This window comes from Nannobrachium achirus, assembly GCF_963921795.1.
Source record: "Nannobrachium achirus genome assembly, chromosome: 2".
Classification (NCBI taxonomy): domain Eukaryota; kingdom Metazoa; phylum Chordata; class Actinopteri; order Myctophiformes; family Myctophidae; genus Nannobrachium; species Nannobrachium achirus.
Genome location: NC_137811.1, coordinates 70,578,966 through 70,598,335, shown reverse-complemented (window position 1 = coordinate 70,598,335; position 19,370 = coordinate 70,578,966). Strand labels below are relative to the sequence as shown.

Below are 19,370 nucleotides of genomic sequence, written 5' to 3'. Positions count from 1 at the left end.
ATGTATTTTCTGTTTATTAAAGCGACAAAGAGAAAGGGAGACCCCTGTTACTGATCATAATTACTTTCAGAACAGTGCTTTTACCTTTTAACAAAAAAGAAATAAAAAAAATCACATACCCTATTCGACCACTTGCACTTGTGGGTTTTCATCAGTTCTGAATCTTCTGATACATTACATGAAACAGCAACCAATTAGGACAGGCAAAATCAGTGGTGGTAGTAATCAACCACTCACGCTCTCGCTAGCCATCGTCACGAAAAGGGACCGTCCACTTGTCCCTCGTAGCCATCATTGACTCTTGTCTCGAGAGATTGCACCCACCATAGCTACCATAGAGTAGCCTCAGGCAGAGTAGGATAGAGCCAGAATAAGCTAATAGATATGAGAAAAGAAAAAAACTAAAGATGTCAATGAAGCCAACTGTAGTAAAAAATAAATACAAATAAAAAATAAAATCACCAATTGAAGGGTAATACAGCCAGGGTGGGTGTCATTTTAAGGCCATCAGTATAGCTCAGTAGTATCATTGTCAATACATTGCCATTAAAAAATGGACACATGAAAAAGTAGACCAAGTAACGACCAAATTAATGCGGAAAACGTGCAGCAAATGCAATAAATACAATAATAATAAATGACAAAAAGGACAAAATCAACACAAAGTATAAAAAATATAATAAGGTAGAGTGATTAGTGGGTGGAGTGTAGGAGTGAACAAGTTGGTCCCTTAGATTTAATAGGAGGGCCTTTGAACACCAACTTGGGGGCTCTTTGAAGTTTCAGTCTGGGATCAGTCTCAATGATACGTACAACTCTGAAATCAAAGCCTCTGTGAATATCTTATCTGGTGATACAGAACAGAAGGGAGAATTATTTGTTTATTGTGTGTTTAGTGGGAATCAGACACACCTCCAAACTCAAAATGTTGAGAAGTGGTGTCAATCCACTGTGGTTTAATAGGCCTAAACCTATTGGTGCAAGCACGTGCACACATAGACATCAAGGGTCCCTGTCCTTTTATCTGTCTGTAAAAAGTGCCCTCTCCAGACCATCAATGCAGTTTTTACTATGGTGGAAGAAATGAAAATGCCCCTCTTTCCATGCCATACCTGAAGGCAGCATTCAAGTAGAATTGCCTTGTCCAAACTCTCCTGAACTTGAATACAGCGGTGGGTGCTCTCCATTCCGACACGTCTCCATTCCGACAGTGACTTCTTATTGTCGGAGTGGCAACACTTCCATAGAGGTTAGGGTTAGGGTTAGGTATAGGGTTAGTGTCGGAATGGAGACATGCCGGAAATGTGACGTGTAACCGAATACAGCATCTTGTGTTGAAAGAATTGCCCTCTCTGTGTAGAAATCCATGCAGTTACGCACGCCACATCTCCAGTATTGACTTGATTATGCTTAGTTCAGTCAACTTCAGTGTGGTATCAAGCACAGAAACCTGGAACAAAATATTTTGAGATGGGGTCTGTGGTGAAATACAGACCTTGACATTAATACATTTTCTACTGGGAGCTACAGTGTTAAGCGTATTGTTGTTTTTGTTGGATGTGTGTGCTCTCCTTTGGGGACTATACAGTACAGTACCTATAGTTTTGATGTTGCACCTGTTGTTTCTCTGCAGCATGTTACTGGGTCGTGTACTTAGCGCTCTGCAGCATGTTACTGGGTCGTGTACTTAGCGCAGGTGTGTTGTTTCTCTGCAGCATGTTACTGGGTCGTGTACTTAGCGCAGGTGTGCGCTCAGCCGTGACACGGCGTCAGTGTGTCCCTCGGACCCTCGCCTTGAGCTATGGCACCGCAGCAAAAGAAGTAGGTCTAAAATCTACCCTAGTTGCTCCATATCAAACTGTTCAGAACATTTATCAGGCCTAGCCTACCCATATGCATTATTTGGTTTCCTTTTTAAGTTATACCTATACATTATTAGTAAGTAGTAGTTGTAGTAGTTGTTGTAGTTAGTATTTGCAACCGTAAGGTCGCAGTTTAGTATGAAAACCTCCACCGGCCGTCCGTCGGTCACACGTGCGGTCGACCGCACGTCACACGTGCGGTCGACGCGTGATGAGGTCACGATGAGTCATCTATGCCCAAATATAGATTTCTAGGTCAGATGGCCCATAGAGTTTGTGATGTCAAACCTAGCAACCCAATATAAACAAACCTGATGTCAGACCTGAAGTATCCTTTTATACCCATATATGGAGATACAGAGATCTCCATATATGGGCATATTAGAAAGCCCATATATGGGCATATACGGATGACATCAGGGATATCCATATATGGGCATAAAAGGGACAAGGGCTTACAGTTAAGAGATCTCCATATATGGGCATATCAGAAAGCCCATATATGTTCATATACTGATGACATCAGGAATATCCATATATGGGCATAAAAGGGACAAGGACTTACAGTTAAGAGATCTCCATATATGGGCATAAAGGGACAAGGACTGTTACAGTAGATATAGAGATGTCCATATATGGGCATAAATGAACAAGGACTGACAAACACTGAGATCTCCATATAACCTATGGGAATATAAGGGACGAGGACTGTCAGCTTGTAGACCTATTTTCTAAATATTGTTGTACATTAAAAACTTGAAATGGGTCGTTCTGCATAGTACTTGGGATTTGTTGATGTAAATGTTCACATAGAGTGTAATAATTGGTAAAACAAACTTTTGGCCTATTTGTGGAGATAAGCGACCAACGGTCGCTTATCTCCCGATTAGGGAGTCTTACTGGTGGTAGTACTAGTAGTAGTAGTAGTAGTAGTTGTTGTAGTTAGTATTGGTAGTACTAGTAGTAGTAGTAGTAGTGCAGACTGTAGTAACTCAGGTCTACTGTGTGTCTCCAGGAGAAGCCGAAGAAGACCAAGTTTGGTCCTCTGAGTGACCAGGACCGCATCTTTACCAACTTATATGGGCGTCATGACTGGAAGTAAGAAATGTCAATACACCACATGTATACAAATAAAGTTAAAAATTAAGATTAGTATACTCTGATGTCACTGTGATGTCAGGGTAACAACTCTACCAGAATGGGTTTGCCGCTCTGACATCACGCTCTGGCTTCACTGTGATGTCACACTAACATAATCCCTTTTATGCCCATATATGGAGTTCCCTGATGTCATCAATATTAATGATGCCCTGTTAGAGAGATCCCTGTGATGCCAGGGGGAAGAAATCACTTTATGCCCATATATGGTGATAAGGAGATCCCTGTGATGCCAGGGGTAAAAATCCCTTTTATGTCCATATATGGAGATCCCAGATGTCCACATCCCTGATGTCCACATCACTGTGATTATATTTTCTCTCGGGTCATGGCAGGCTGTTAAATATTGAAGTCCCCTTAAGAAAGTTGAGCCAACCCATCACATGTTGTGCTGTCATTAGATGGGACCCTGGAATGAACTGGAATAAAGCAGGCCTTTCTGGGGGTCTGGTGTCTGGAGCAGGAGAGGAGAAAGAAAGAAAGAGCTGTTCACTTTCTATTTGTCCTGATTCACACTGTGGACATTATTCTCTCCCAGTCATTCCTGTGGCATTTCTGTCTCAACGTGAAGTTGATGAGTCTTACAGTTGTTTTCTGTATTTTTTGTATACATATATCGTCATTGTCGGGTGGAAACCTTGTATGTCCAAAACTGTTTGTTTTGTATTTATGATTTTAAAAATGATTTAAACTAGTGAAAACAGCAGATCTGACTCCTTATGGCCGTTATTAATAAATTATGACCAAGCTGGGTTCATAAGACAACGCCAGACACAAGACAATATTAAAAGATCTTTACATATTGTAAATCATATTACACAGAGTGGGGAGGAGGCGGCATTGATAAGTTGTGATGCACGAAAAGCTTATGATTCAGTGTACTGGTGCTTCCTGTTTAAGGTACTAGAGAGGTTTGGATTCCATGAGTCCTTTATTGGAATACTCCAGTCACTATATAAAAACCCGACTGCTAGAATTAAAATAAACGGTGATTTATCAGAACCCTTTAAATTGGAGAGAGGAGTCAGACAGGGAGACTGCGTCTCCTGCGGGCTCTTCGCCGCATTCATTGAACCACTAAGCCAAATGATCAGACAAAATCAAAACATTAAGGGAATAAACATGGCAGATGGTGAACATAAGCTGGCTCTTTTCGCGGACGATGTGTTAATATATGTAGGCCAGCCCACACAGACAGTTCCCATTTTAATGGAGACACTAGAGGAATTTGGAGCCCTTTCGGGCTATATGCTCAATGTTGACAAGACCCAGGTTATTTCCTTTAATTACAACCCACCTGCTTGTCTGGTGGGCAAGTATAACCTGAAATGGGATTCGGAATCGATACGATACCTGGGGATTGTCCTGCCCAAAGATATCTCAAAATTAAAAGAACTTAATTATGGACCACTAAATGACCAAGTTAAATCGGACGTTGCACGATGGAGCTTGTTACCCTTTCTGGGCCTGAGTGCTAGAATAGATTCTGTTAAAATGAACATCCTACCGCGACTGCTCTACCTATTTCAGTCACTCCCAGTGGAGGTGTCATCGAACCAGTTCAAGGAATGGGATAAATTAATATCTAAATTTATTTGGCAGGGCAAGAGGCCTAGGGTTAGATATAAAACACTACAGCTGAAAAGGGAGCAGGGAGGTTTAGGCCTTCCATGCCTATATGATTACTATTGTGCAGCCCAACTGAGACCTCTTGTGTACTGGTTCAACACATCATATGTGGCAAGGTGGAAAGACATTGAAAAGGCACTGATTCAAGGAGTCCCCCTGGCAGCAGTAATAGGGGACGAAAAGCTAATTAATAAAATTAGGGATAAAAACAACCCATGGATAAATATCTCATTAAAAATTTGGCAAGAAACGGTGAAGAAATTTGGGCTGGGGAAGGGAATTAAAATGCTAAGATGGTGTGCATACGACACAGACTTTCTCCCAAACATAAATGATAATAGATTTAGGATATGGATTGGTAGGGGGATAACATATCACTACACACTCGTACACAAGGGGGTACTCAAGAGCTTTGAATCTGTTCAAAAGAAACATGGTCTTGAAAAATGTGATCTGTATAGATACTTCCAGCTTAGACACTATATTAACCAGGAGGTGAAGGATGCCATGCATCTGGAATCCTCAGGGATTCTGGGGGTATTTCTGTCTGCTGATAAGCCAAACTGTAGTAGGATAATTTCCGGATTATATAATGGTCTCCAACAGAATGACATCGAAGGTACAGCATATGTTATGGATAAATGGCGGGATGAAGGTAATTTTACCATGACCATGGAAGAATGGGAGAAAACGTGCACAGTAATATGGGAAACATCAAGTTCAAAGACATGGAGAGAATTTAATTGGAAAAACCATATAAGGTACTTCATAACACCTTTGCAAAAAAGATATAGTGAAACAGGTGCAGACTGTTGGAGATCATGTGAGCAAGGTATTGCAAACCATTACCATGTCTTTTGGGACTGTCCAGTCTTGAGTTCCTACTGGAAGGATATTCACAAACACCTGGAAGCGGTCTTGGGTTTTGATATCCCATTTCAATTCGACACATTGTATTTGGGTAACCTTCCTTATGAAGAACTAGACAGCAATGACAAGAAATTGCTCTTGATCCTTCTAGTAGCGAGCAAAAAGGCTATCACAAGAAAGTGGATGCAACCACAGCAACCTACTGTGGATGACTGGATTGAGGTGGTCCATGACATATATAAAATGGAAAAATTGACTTACTTAATAAGGGACCAAGAGGAGAAATTCCTGTGGATATGGGACAAGTGGACTGGATATGTGAGACAGTTTCGATCTGACTTTGGCTGACTGGTCTGATAATGCGGATGTTGGTGCTAAAAATGTAATGTTTGTCCTCTTGTAAATTTGCCTAGACCTTATACCTTTTTCTCACGCATGTAACTGTTCTTGTAATAAGTGAAAAAGTGAAAGCGTTTCCCGTAATGTAACTGCCCTGCTGCTGCTCTTTTTCTTTTCGTTTCTTTTCTTTTTCATTCATTTGTTACTGTTGAAAATTGGTCATCAAAGAGGTTGTTTTTCATTTTGTTGAAATATTGAAGATTTGTGAATGTAATAATGATGATCCAAATAAAAACAGAATTTAAAAAAAAAAAAGAAAACAGCAGATCTACAAGCACACAACGCCTCGCGGTGCGAGGCGTTGTGTGCTTGTAGATTGTGCGATTGTGTGCTTGTAGATTTTGTGCGACGGCTTTGCATGATGAATAAGGGCTTTACTTTGCGAAAAAACGTGCAAATGTGAAACTTGGAGATACGAGGTTTCCACTCGACAACGACGATATGTTAGCCACTTAAGCTCTATATACTTGATCTACAAGCTCACAATTCTGATTATTCTTAGCAGATAGGGGGGTGGCAGTGGCTCAGGGGTAGAGTGTCCGCCTTAGAACCGGAGGGTTCTCGATTCCGGGCTCCCCCAGAGTTGGTGTGGAAGTGTCCTTGAGCAAGACATTGAGGGCTACATTTGTACTGTCTCAACTACCAGCTCTTATGCCTTAACTTAGAGGTGGTGCCATAGTTTTGTACTTTTTCTGTTTTTCATGTGTCTAGGAGGTTGACAGTACAACCACACCAGTAGACCCCCTGGTGTGGTTGTTATGAGAAATTATGCATTCTCTTTTTATTTGGGTTTTTAGCTGGAGGATGCCACGTGCCGTTCCAAAAACACCCATACTTATTACATCATAGAATCAACCCCTCCCCTAATTACCATTCACCCAACACACGTGGGTGTGGCTAACTTCAGCTGGGTCACCACCCACCATGACAACCACGCATACCAATGAACTGGTGGGTGTGGCCACATAAAAACATAATTTTAACTCTTTCTGTACACTTTTTTGGAAAAATTATTCCTCCTGGTATAATCATAATAGTAGATAATCATGTTTTATAGAGGGGAGAATCATGGCACCGGCACTTTAACTTAAAGGCCTGTCCATACTGTCTCCGACCACCAAACTCTCCTTCAGAAAGGTCCGCTTCAACTACAAAATGACGTCACTCGCATCTTCTGAAAAGCATTACCCCGAAATGCCCGAATTAGAGTTCGGAAAGCTGCACGTCGGAGAGTCGGAAGTCTCTGACGAAAGGTTTGGTGGTCGGAGACAGTATGGACAGGCCTTTAAGTTAAGGCATAAGAGCTGGTACTTAAGACAATCACAATACAGCCCTGAACCCCTAATTGCTCCCGTTGAGCACGTTGGTGCCTTGCATGGTTTCCTCTGCCATCTCTGTGTGTGTGTGTGTGTGTGTGTGTGTGTGTGTGTGTGTGTGTGTGTGTGTGTGTGTGTGTGTGCGTGTGCGTGTGCGTGTGCGTGCGTGTCAATAGGTGAATAGGTGACGCACAATCTATATAAATCGCCTTGGATAAAGGCGCTTTATAAATTTACCATATAAAACCATAACCATTTACCAGATAGCAGATACAACCTCACATGTAGTGATACGATGCATTGTGAGCTTGTAGATTTTTGAATATGTTGAATTAAATCAAATATATGCCTACTTAAGTGTTTTTGTGTGTTTGATATAATGATGTCTCTGTCCTCTCCCTTCTCCAACCAGACTGAAGGGGGCGCTAAAGCGAGGAGACTGGTATAAGACCAAGGAGATTCTCCTGAAAGGTTCAGACTGGATCATAAATGAAGTGAAGGTTTCTGGGCTGCGGGGGAGGGGAGGGGCCGGCTTCCCCACTGGCATGAAGTGGAGCTTCATGAACAAACCCGATGATGGCAGGTAATCATTATAATGTTATTACCTAAACTCATCAGCGTCAGGAAGAATGCTTAGTTTGTACTGAATGGGGGAACGCTATATAGTAAATAAAGTTTGAGAACCAGTGTGCGACCAAAAAAATCATGTTTTATTCATTAAAATATGTTTGCAGCCTTAAAATACACAAAGACACAAAGACAAGGACCATACCATAAGTCTTAAGTCCTCCATAAAGAGCAGTCTGTATAGTAGCTGGACCTAATACCGAAGTTTTCTGTTGAAATTCCCAGAGGGAAATCTTCATATAAGAACATTTATTTGTATGTGTTTATTTGTGTACATCTTTTTAATAATAACTACACTTGAAATTAAAGGATATTTACTTGCAACCAACACAAATGTTCCCAGTGTTTGGGAAACAGTGCTCTAGCAGCAGTGATGTCGGACTTCGATTGTCTATTTATAACCATCCATAAGTTGAGTTGAGATGAGTTCCATTTACATGTTGTTCTTTGCTATTTTACTTGTCTAGTACACATTTTCACTCAAAGGACCACAATGGAAATGAAGCTTTCAGGCTTTTGGGTTGTGTTTATTCTTGACATAATACATGTACACATATTATGCACGTTTTGCCAACTGTGAAAGTTCTCTTGTTTCAGGCCCAAGTACCTGGTGGTGAACGCAGACGAGGGAGAGCCGGGAACATGTAAGGACAGGGAGATCATGCGTCACGACCCTCATAAACTCGTAGAAGGCTGCCTGGTTGCCGGCAGAGCCATGGGAGCCCGCGCTGCCTACATCTACATCAGAGGAGAGTTCTACAATGAGTCCTCTAACCTACAGGTATACGCAGGGACATTAGAGAGGCAGGGGCTGACATTTCTAAAAGGGCCTTTTGGTGAAAATATCGAAAATAGCAGAGCTATTTTCGGTGCTTGATACCACACAGAACTAAGCATTATCAAGTCAATACTGGAGATGTTTAAAAACAATGAAAATCTTTCAACATGGAAACGATTATGACGATTATGACAAAATAATTGCCATTATGTCAAATTATTGCGATTAGACGATTATGTAATAATTGTGACAGGCCTAACTACACCTTCTGATGCTTCTCTGTGACGCTGTAGTATGATCAAGTAGGGCATTAAAATATGGAAGAGGTTTCTGCCCGACAGTCTTTATATATTTTTAAAAGAGAACATTTGTATCTCAAATATTTGCTTCTAGGTGGTCCCTGGAACAACATATTTTGAGATGGGGTCAAATACATGTCATTTTGGGGGTCCTTGACATGGAAAAGTTGGAGAACCACTGATTTAGAAGAAGGATTTAAAAGACATTTATAGAATCGGGTCAAAATATTCAAAGACTTGCACAAATGTTCACGATTTTTCAAAAATAGCAGATCTACAAGCTCGCAGTGAGCTTGTATATCTGCTATTTTTGAGCGGTGCAAACCGCTCCTATAGACCGCTTTTTTACCAAAATTATGATGTCACTAATGATGATGACATGAGTTAGCTAGACCAATGAAACACTTCGATTCTGTTGATTTGTCCATGATGTCATAGGCACAGAGGCACCCGATTGGTTCACCCTGATTTAGAACGCGTTTAGGCCGCAGAAAATACGTCATAACAAATGATGTCATAGGCACAGAGGTACCTGATTGGTTCACCCTTTAGGCCGGAGAAAATAAACATGGTGTCCAATCAAATGCTTACTTGATTATGAATTGACCGAACTGAATAGACCAATGAATTTGAATTTCAAAATTGTATTAAATGAATATCACCCATAAGCAGAGAAAACAACCACACTTTTAGACAGACTGTGGATAAGTTTACAGGTTATGAATGATAGGCAACTAATACAAGTTTAAAATACAAATAAAGGGCTTTTGAAAAAAAAAAAAAATGTCACTAATGATGATGACATGAGTTAGCTAGACCAATGAAACACTTCGATTCTGTTGCTTTGTCCATGATGTCATAGTCACAGAGGTACCCGATTGGTTCACCCTGATTTAGAACGCGTTTAGGCCGGAGAAAATACGTCATAAAAAACAATGTCATAGACACGGAGGCACCCGATTGGTTCACCCTTTAGGCCATTGAATTTGAATTTCAAAATTGTATTAGATGAATATCACTGATAAGCGATAAAATAACCACACTTTTAGACAGACTGTGGATAATTTCACAGTGACAGGCAGCTAATACAAGTTTAAAATACAAATGAACAGACTTTGAAAAACTAAAATATTCATCTTCTGGCCTCTTCTCGCCTCTCTGGAGATCGACTCTCTGTAGCTCTACTTATTTTGGAAAAGATAAGTATCCACACGCTTCCCCTCTGCTCCAAGGCTCCACCATGGTCACCTTGTCCTTTGGTTTCCTCTCCCAGTAACTACCACAGATAAAGAGCTAGATGCCTCGTTCGCCTACTATATACCATCTATTGTGATGTAAACATGACATCATGTACATGATTGAATAGAATTGGTTTATATTGATGATGTATATTGTGAATGTTAACCTAGTGATTGTGAATGCTAACTTGTCGCTGCTGATAAATGCTAGCCTGATAAATCAGTCCGCACATCACCACCCCCTGTTGGTGGGCAAAACGAAGTGAAACGTAGTGTGTGAAGAGTCTGACGCTTGCAGTCAGGCTAGATAAATGCTGACTTGGTGATTGTATTGGTGATAGCTATTGATTGATCATGGCCACACACACACGCACGCACGCACGCACGCACGCACGCACGCACGCACGCACGCACGCACGCACGCACGCACACACACACACACACACACACACACACACACACACACATATTAACCATATTTATAACTATTATTCTGGCTTTGAAAAAAAAAAAAGTTAGTGTTAACTCATTTTGTGCTCCTGAAATTAACGGATTAAAATGTCCAATGTCTCGCTTTCTCCATAAGCGGCCAGTCTCTTATTTTGAAGGCCAGAAGTCGATTGCGTAAACACTTCCGGTTTGACGTCATCACGTCATTCACCGGAATCGCTCGTCGTCAACATGCCGTTGTGTAATGGCGGATCGTTGCTTTTCAACATGTGTTTTATTAAAGAGAATCTACTGCCATCCTCCCCTTTGAAAGTGTTGTTTGGAGATAATGGACATTAAAGATGAGATTCCCCATCTGCCTCAATGTTATGGGATTACTATTTTGTGCACGTGGATCCGTGATGATGATGAATCGGCGAGGGCGATTGTGCCAGGACCTTCCGCGCAGCTACAGGGTAGGAGAACCGCCGTTACAGTAATAGAGTACTTTTCACGAGTATACTCGGGATCTGCACCATATGATACTCGAGTATTTTTCACGAGTATTCTCGGGATTGGCTACAAATGAGTTAAATAAGAAACATGTACCAAGAGTGCCTGAGAGGTGGGATATTTGGTCTGATGCTTAGTTCTTCGGCTCAGAGGTGCCATGTTCAAACCACAGTCTTCCCAGAGTTCAATGATGCACTACTTTGTGGAATTTTCTATGCAAACTTATACATGGGCGACTCAAAATGTCTTTATGAATGCATTGGGCAGAATGGGCACTCACATATTCTGAGTTATGGTAGCTCTGTTGGAAAAGCTCTTGATTCATCAACAGAAGGTCGTGGTATCAATTTCCGGCATCAGCACCCCTGCATCTGAGCAATGGACACTGACGGCTTGATTTATCTCTCCTTTAAAAGGCCATTGTCATTGACAATGCATTGGGCGCTTAAAGTTAAATATTTCAAAAATTACAAATTATTTCAAGGTCAAAATCTTAAGAATACGTGTCCACGAAGATTTCAGATTTAAGTTTTAAAAGTTAAATATCTCCAAAACTACGAAACATTTCAAAGTAAAATCACACATTAAAATTGAACCTTACTGTGGACTTGCATGCTTTGAAATAATTTGTAACTTTGGCAAGCTACTAGAGCTACAAACGTACACCTAGAAACACCGTTCACACTTTATCGTGTTGAGCTTACTGTGGAAATGTTTGCCTGAAAATGAATATTTGAAATGTTTTATGGTTTTGGAGATATAAGCTTTACAAAATTCGGAAAATTAACATGGGGCTCAATGGCAGATTTACGCGCCTAAAAAAAACACGTTCGCCTAGAAACTCCATTCATACTTTTTATAATTCTCCTAACTGTGGACACACATACTTGAAAGTTGTACTTTGAAATGTTTTGTACTTTTGGAGATATTTAATTTTAAAATCTGAAATCTGAAAACTCTGGCACCTCGCTGTTCCTACATACTTTAACCGAGCAACTTGATTCACAATTCAAGAATTCCACCTTACTGTGGACATGCATGCTTGAGATTTTTACTTTGAAATAATGTGTAGTTTTTGAAATATTTAACTTTAAGCGCCCAATGCATTGTCAATGACGATGGAGATTTAAAGGAGGGAAAAAGCAAACCATCAGTGTCAAATGCTCCGATACAGTATTGCCAGCATTGGGATTTGATCCCGCAACCTTTTGGTGATGAGTCAAGAGCTCTTCCAACTAAGCCACCTAATCACACATGCTTTAGGTGCCCAGTTCATTTTCAAAGACATTTTGAGTCACCCATGCATATCTTTACAAAGAACATTCCAAAGTGCTCCATCATCAAACTACAGGTAGACTGGGGTTTGAATATGGAACCTCTCTGCTGAAAGTCAGATCATTAGACCACTTTACTACCTGTCAGACACTCAGGGTACAGCTCCCTGAAAAGAAGAAGAAGAGAAAAAAGTAAATGTTGAATAAGAGACATGTGCCAAGAGAGCCTGAGAGGTGGTATAGTGGTCTAATGATTGGTTCTTTGCCTCAGAGGTGCCATGTTCAAATCCCAGTCTTCCCATTGTTCAATGATGCACTACGTTAGAATTTTCTATGCAAACATATACATAGGTAACTCAAAATCTCTTTTTGAATGCATTGGGCCCTTGTGGATTCTGAGTCATGGTAGCTCTGTTGGAAAAGATCTTGACTCATCTTCAGGAGGTCATGGGATTGATCCCGAACACTGGCAACTCTACATCTGAGCAGTGGACATTGATGGCTTGATTTCTCTCTCCTTTAAAAGGACATTGTCATTGACAATGCATTGGGCGCTTAAAGTTAAATATTTCAAAAACTACAAATTATTTCAAAGTAAAAATCTCAAGAATACATGTCCACGGTAAGGTGGAATTTTTGAATTGTGAATCATGTTGTTCGGTTAAAGTATGTAGGAACAGCGAGGTGCCAAAGTTTTCAGATTTAAGTTTTAAAAGTTAAATATCTCCCTCTGTGTTTTAAAGTGTTTTTCTCCTACACTCAGGGTACAGCTCCCTCTGTGTTTTAAAGTGTTTTTTCTCCTACACTCAGGGTGCAGCTCCCTCTGTGTTTTAAAGTGTTTTTTCTCCTACACTCAGGGTACAGCTCCCTCTGTGTTTTAAAGTGTTTTTTCTCCTTTTCTATTATTCTAGCCTTGAAAAGAAGAAGAAGAGAAAAAAGTAAATGTTGAATAAGAGACATGTGCCAAGAGAGCCTGAGAGGTGGTTCTTTGCCTCAGAGGTGTCATGTTCAAAATCCCAGTCTTCCCATAGTTCAATGATGCACTACATTAGAGTTTTCTATGCAAACATATACATGTAATGTGTGTAATAATAAAGATATTATTTAATATCTTCAATTTAAAAGGGAAAAGCATTTCTGATTATTTAAAGAAAAGGCTTGAAAATCGAAGTCCACAATATATCATACTCCCTAAATATTTTTCCACTCACTTCGCACGGGTGCGATTTTTTAATAGTTGAAGCATAAAATAATGGTTAAAGTGGTTCAAATCTAAAGTGACACAGATTTGTGTTCAGGCCTAAATGGATTAAAATATGCAGATAAGAGGTTTCTGCCCGCCAGCATCGATAATGAAGGCAAATTTGAAAATGGGTTTAATTCATGTCCTCTCTCTGCCTGTAGGTGGCGATCAACGAAGCATACAAAGCCAAGCTGATCGGCAAGAACGCGTGCGGCTCAGGGTACAGCTTCGACGTGTTCGTGGTGAGAGGAGCTGGAGCGTACATCTGCGGCGAGGAGACGGCTCTCATCGAGTCCATCGAAGGGAAGCAAGGGAAGCCCCGTCTCAAACCGCCCTTCCCCGCCGACATCGGTAAGCCTGATGTACACTGTATAGTTCACTGTACCATGGGGTTGAATGATGCTTCACTGTACCATGGGGTTGAATGATGTATACTTCACTGTACCATGAGGTTGAATGATGTATATTCACTGTACCATGAGGTTGAATGATGTATACTTCACTGTACCATGGGGTTGAATGATGTATACTTCACTGTACCATGAGGTTGAATGATGTATACTTCACTGTACCATGAGGTTGAATGATGTATACTTCACTGTACCATGGGGTTGAATGCAGCCTACAAGTTCATCCCAATATTGTAACATTTTGTAAAATACTGGCGTAGAGTGGTACAAGTATGAATTAAAGGTAGAGTAAGTGATATTTTTAAAGGTTAAAGCTCTATATCAGGGGTCTTCAACGTTTTCAGGCCAAGGACCTTAGTCTCGAGAGAGATGTAGCAGGGACCCCCTACAACCAATAGATAACATATAGTTTAGTTTCATCGTTTGACAGCACAATCATCAGTGTATTTTGGATTCATGTCAATTTGTGTTTTCAGATATTTAACCACTTGAACCGTCAATACTTAATAAACTTGACCTTTCACTCTGTACTTAGTCTGCTCTTTTTCCCCTCTACACCAAACCTCTTTGCCAAAAATAGCCGATCTACAATTTCTCATGGTAAACTGCGACCTTCGGCCGCAACAATCACACCCCCTTTAATGATTCAATAACCATATATAATGTCAAACGCACATTTCACAACCTTTGCGATGCTTTCATTCTCCAGGGGTCTTTGGATGTCCCACGACGGTGTCCAACGTGGAGACGGTTGCCGTGGCGCCTGCCATCTGTCGGCGGGGCGGGGCGTGGTTCGCCGGCTTCGGCAGAGAGAGGAACTCGGGGACCAAACTGTTCAACATCTCGGGACACGTCAACACGCCCTGCACCGTAGAGGAGGAGATGTCCATCCCTCTGAGAGAGCTCATCGACAGACACGCAGGTCACTGACACCCCTGGGGATATGTTCTCACGCCCTGGGAGCGGGAGTACACCTGTAGTAGTTCATTTTTAGAACGGGTACACGGTATTGTGTATCATTATTTTATGCTTTAACTATTGAAAAAAAGCAGATATACAAGCTCACAGCGCGGCACCGAGTATTGTTCCTTCCCCTTTACTGTGATTGGTGCAGGAGGAGTGAGGGGCGGCTGGGACAACCTATTAGGAGTGATTCCAGGGGGCTCGTCCACTCCCATCATCCCTCGGCATGTGTGTGATGACGTCCTGATGGACTTTGATGATCTGGTCCGCGCCGAGACGGCCCTGGGCACCGCCGCCATCATCGTCATGGATAAGTCTGTAAGCAACACCTCTTAAACACTTAAACCCTACACTTGATGTTGACCACATCACCATTGGCCCTACACTTTGTTGAGCGTATTCCCATGGGCCCTATACTTAACTGACCATATAGAGCATCTCAGCGGAAGTGGTTTACTGGTCCCACTAAAAAATCTCCCATTCATTTTCCCCATAGACTTTTACAAAAGTATTTATAACTATTATGTTAAGCCTAGAACCAAGCAATCCAGGATGGCAGTGAATCATGACCATAAAACCTTTGATCCTTTGAAAACATATTTTAATATTTAATTATTTGATATACTACATTTAAACTACCCTTCGTTTAGCGATTTTCAAAATGTTCTTTTCATAGAAACAAAGGTTTCATGTTCATGATTCACTGCCATCCTGGATGGCTTTGTTCTAGGCTTAACATAATTGTTATAAATACTGAACGGGAGATCTTTTAGTGGGACCAGTAAACCACGCCCACTGCAATGCTCTATTCCCATGGAGCCTATATTTGGTTGACCATATATATTCCCATGGGCTTCACAGAAAATATCCGATCGACAAGCTCACCGGGCATCACAACTTGTTATCTTCTTTAAGGACAGTGTAAATGTGTGTCTCAGACAGATGTGATCTTTAAGGACAGCATTAATGTGTGTCTCAGACAGATGTGATCTTTAAGGACAGTGTAAATGTGTGTCTCAGACAGATGTGATCTTTAAGGACAGCATTAATGTGTGTCTCAGACAGATGTGATCTTTAAGGACAGTGTAAATGTGTGTCTCAGACAGATGTGATCTTTAAGGACAGTGTAAATGTGTGTCTCAGACAGATGTGATCTTTAAGGACAGTGTAAATGTGTGTCTCAGACAGATGTGATCTTTAAGGACAGTGTAAATGTGTGTCTCAGACAGATGTGATCTTTAACGACAGTGTAAATGTGTGTCTCAGACAGATGTGATCTTTAACAACAGTGTAAATGTGTGTCTCAGAGAGATGTGATCTTTAAGGACAGTGTGAATGTGTGTCTCAGAGAGATGTGATCTTTAAGGACAGTGTGAATGTGTGTCTCAGAGAGATGTGATCTTTAAGGACATTGTAAATGTGTGTCTCAGACAGATGTGATCTTTAAGGACAGTGTGAATGTGTGTCTCAGACAGATGTGATCTTTAAGGACAGTGTGAATGTGTGTCTCAGAGAGATGTGATCTTTAAGGACATTGTAAATGTGTGTCTCAGACAGATGTGATCTTTAAGGACATTGTAAATGTGTGTCTCAGACAGATGTGATCCGAGCCATCGCCCGCCTGGTGGAGTTCTACAAACATGAGAGCTGTGGGCAGTGCACCCCCTGCAGGGAGGGTGAGGAAGCACGCTTACATTTGGGGTTAAAAAGCTGTATAAAGCATAAATCAATTATTATTATTTTTTTGTATTATTGTGGATTATTCAAATAAGCCTTCATGGAGGGGAAATGAAGATGTATATGATACAGTGTTGTATAACATAAGAGCTGCCCTGTTTAACAAGTCTTTTACTGTTGACCATAATTGGAGTATTTTAATTTTATTGATTGATTTATTAGAAGTTTGCATAGGCAAATGTACAGTTTCATGACAGTACAGTACAGTTCACTGGTAGCCTGATTTCAGACTCAGCTGAAGCTTTGGTCTGACATTGTTCCCTGTCTGTACGATTTACAGGGGAGGGACTTTGACTTCCCCTAAACCAATCACTAGAGATCAGTGGATCCGCCTACTATCGATAGATAATTGCTTACGAATGACTATATCATACTGGCAGCTTGAACAACAATGTAGGCCTACTACTGTAAGTAAAAAATATGTTGTCCTCTTCTCTCCTCTCAGGTGTGGACTGGATGGACTCATTAATGTGGAGGTTTGTGAAAGGACAGGCAGCTGTGTCAGAGATCGATCTCATCTGGGAGCTCAGTAAGCAAATAGAAGGACACACCATCTGTGCACTGGGAGACGGAGCAGCATGGCCTGTGCAGGTGAATGCTTTATTACTACTGTCACGGGGGTTAAAGCCAAAAAAATCCCAAGACTGAAATGTGTTTTCAGACCATGTCCCAATATGTAATTCTTGAAACATGGCGCACGCAGCGCACACCAATATTTGGGGTGTTTCCCTGAAGTTCTGAATTGTCTTCACTGAATGTGTGTGTGCCAATCCATAGATAGATAGATACCTTTATTATCCCAAGGGGGAAATTCAGTTGTCCAGTTGTAGCATAGCAGTATACAGTATTTACAAAGTTACAGAATGAAGTGATCTTCTGAAGTGCACTCCGTGGGCATCGCTACATCTCCCCCTTATTTTTTTTTTTTTGCGGATCTGCACTGATCTCAGAAATAGCCCCTATGGAATCCTCAAGACTGAAATCAGTTCCCAGGACTGAGAACTTTAACCCCTGCTGTCATCATAATTTTTGGCTCTTTAGCAGTGGTTCTTTGTGGTGGTTAAGGTGCTTTATACTGAGTTTAGCAGTGGTTCTTTGTGGTGGTTAAGGTGCTTACTGAGGCACTGCTTTCATACAAAGACTGCTCAGACCCCGCATGGTTCTGTGGAGGTTCTCTGCTGGGTCTTTAGCACAGTTTGATGGTTCAATAATGCACTATTTTAAAGCAGCAAGAGACCACTTTTTGTGTGATATTTGTGTTTAACTTCTACTGTTTCTATTACTATTAATGAGTACTAGTAGTACAACTGGTTTGACTATGAGTAACCAGAACTACTACTATAGGTTAAAATGTAATTTAGATGTTATTTGTTTTAGACGGATGATAGGTTAATTGTTTTCCTGGTATCCTAGTTTACCGAGGCATTACTTATTGCAAGTTGCTCCGGATAAGAGTGTCTGCTGTCAATGCCTGAATTGTAACTACTACTAGTACTACTTCTTCCTCTACTACTTTGCTAATAACAAGTATGATAAAGACTAATGTTGCTCATATGTTATGTACTGTATATGTTAATAATCCTTTCAACACTTGTGTGTTTGCAGGGTCTGATCCGTCACTTCCGTCCGGTCATGGAGAGCCGTATCGCTGAGCACAACAGGACCAACGCTCCCAGAGAAGCAGTGCTGGAGATGGTCTGAAACATCGGTCGTGTCCAGACCAGACTATAGTGCTCGTGTATTTGGTCGTTGTCGGGCGGAAACCTTGTTTGTCCAAAACCTTTCGTTTTGTATTTATCATTTTAAAAACAGTTTAAACTAGTGAAAATAGCCGATCTACAAGCACACAACGCCTCGCACCGCGAGGCGTTGTGTGCTTGTAGATCTGCTATTTTCACTAGCTTTGTGCAACGGTCTTGTATGATCAAGCAGGGCTTTACTTAACAAAAAAATTATAAATGTCACCACACTATTGAGATGTTGACGATTTGTTTAAAAAGTAACGCAAAATAAGAAGCACATTGTAGTAGGCTATAGCACAGTTATATTTTGTTCATTATGCTAGCTGAGGATAAGTAGTAGAATAGAATCAGAATAATGACACACATGTAGGATAAACATCCTACATGTGTGTCATTATTCTGATTCATGCGGTGAAATAGTGATGCATAGTGAGCAGCATGTATAATGAATATCTTTGAAAACTCTAGGCACCACATTTTTTTTAAATGTAAAAATGTTTGAATATTTTTGCCTGTAATTACATGGCCAAAATAGGGGTGTGAGGGTGTAAGTTATTAAAGAGATGAACGACTTACAGTAACAACAGCTGTGTTTTATCTCTGTTTGAATGGAATCTACATTGAAAGACTGTCAGAACATGAGCTGGTTCTATCAGTCTGTTTAGGAAGATAATCATGAAGCATTCCTCTGAACAGTTAAAAAGCTTCTATTAAAGCAGGGCAATATATCAGTGTTCTATCAATATTGTGATATTGTGAGACTATAGGGCCGAACATTTTTAGACATCTTACTATTTTGAAAACCATTTCATAATGGTGAAAATAGCCAATGTTGTAGATGGAATATTTTACAATGTTTCCAAAACTAAAATTAGTAAAGAAA

At 40.8% G+C, this 19,370-nt stretch overlaps 1 protein-coding gene across 1 annotated transcript; it reads left to right on the top strand.

Annotated features, from left to right (window-relative positions):
• Window positions 1-1,716: 1,716 nt before the first annotated feature.
• LOC308300202 (NADH dehydrogenase [ubiquinone] flavoprotein 1, mitochondrial-like) lies at window positions 1,717-18,486 on the top strand (the record flags this gene model as incomplete). The annotated part of the gene is made up of 10 exons (XM_080744009.1): window positions 1,717-1,821; window positions 2,878-2,960; window positions 7,647-7,817; window positions 8,459-8,642; window positions 13,797-13,986; window positions 14,755-14,967; window positions 15,160-15,326; window positions 16,603-16,684; window positions 17,191-17,336; window positions 18,351-18,486. The coding sequence occupies 10 exons, from the start codon at window positions 1,717-1,719 to the stop codon at window positions 18,444-18,446; spliced, it is 1,437 nt and encodes a 478-aa protein (XP_080600135.1). The 3' UTR covers window positions 18,447-18,486.
• Between the last annotated feature and the right edge of the window lie 884 nt (window positions 18,487-19,370).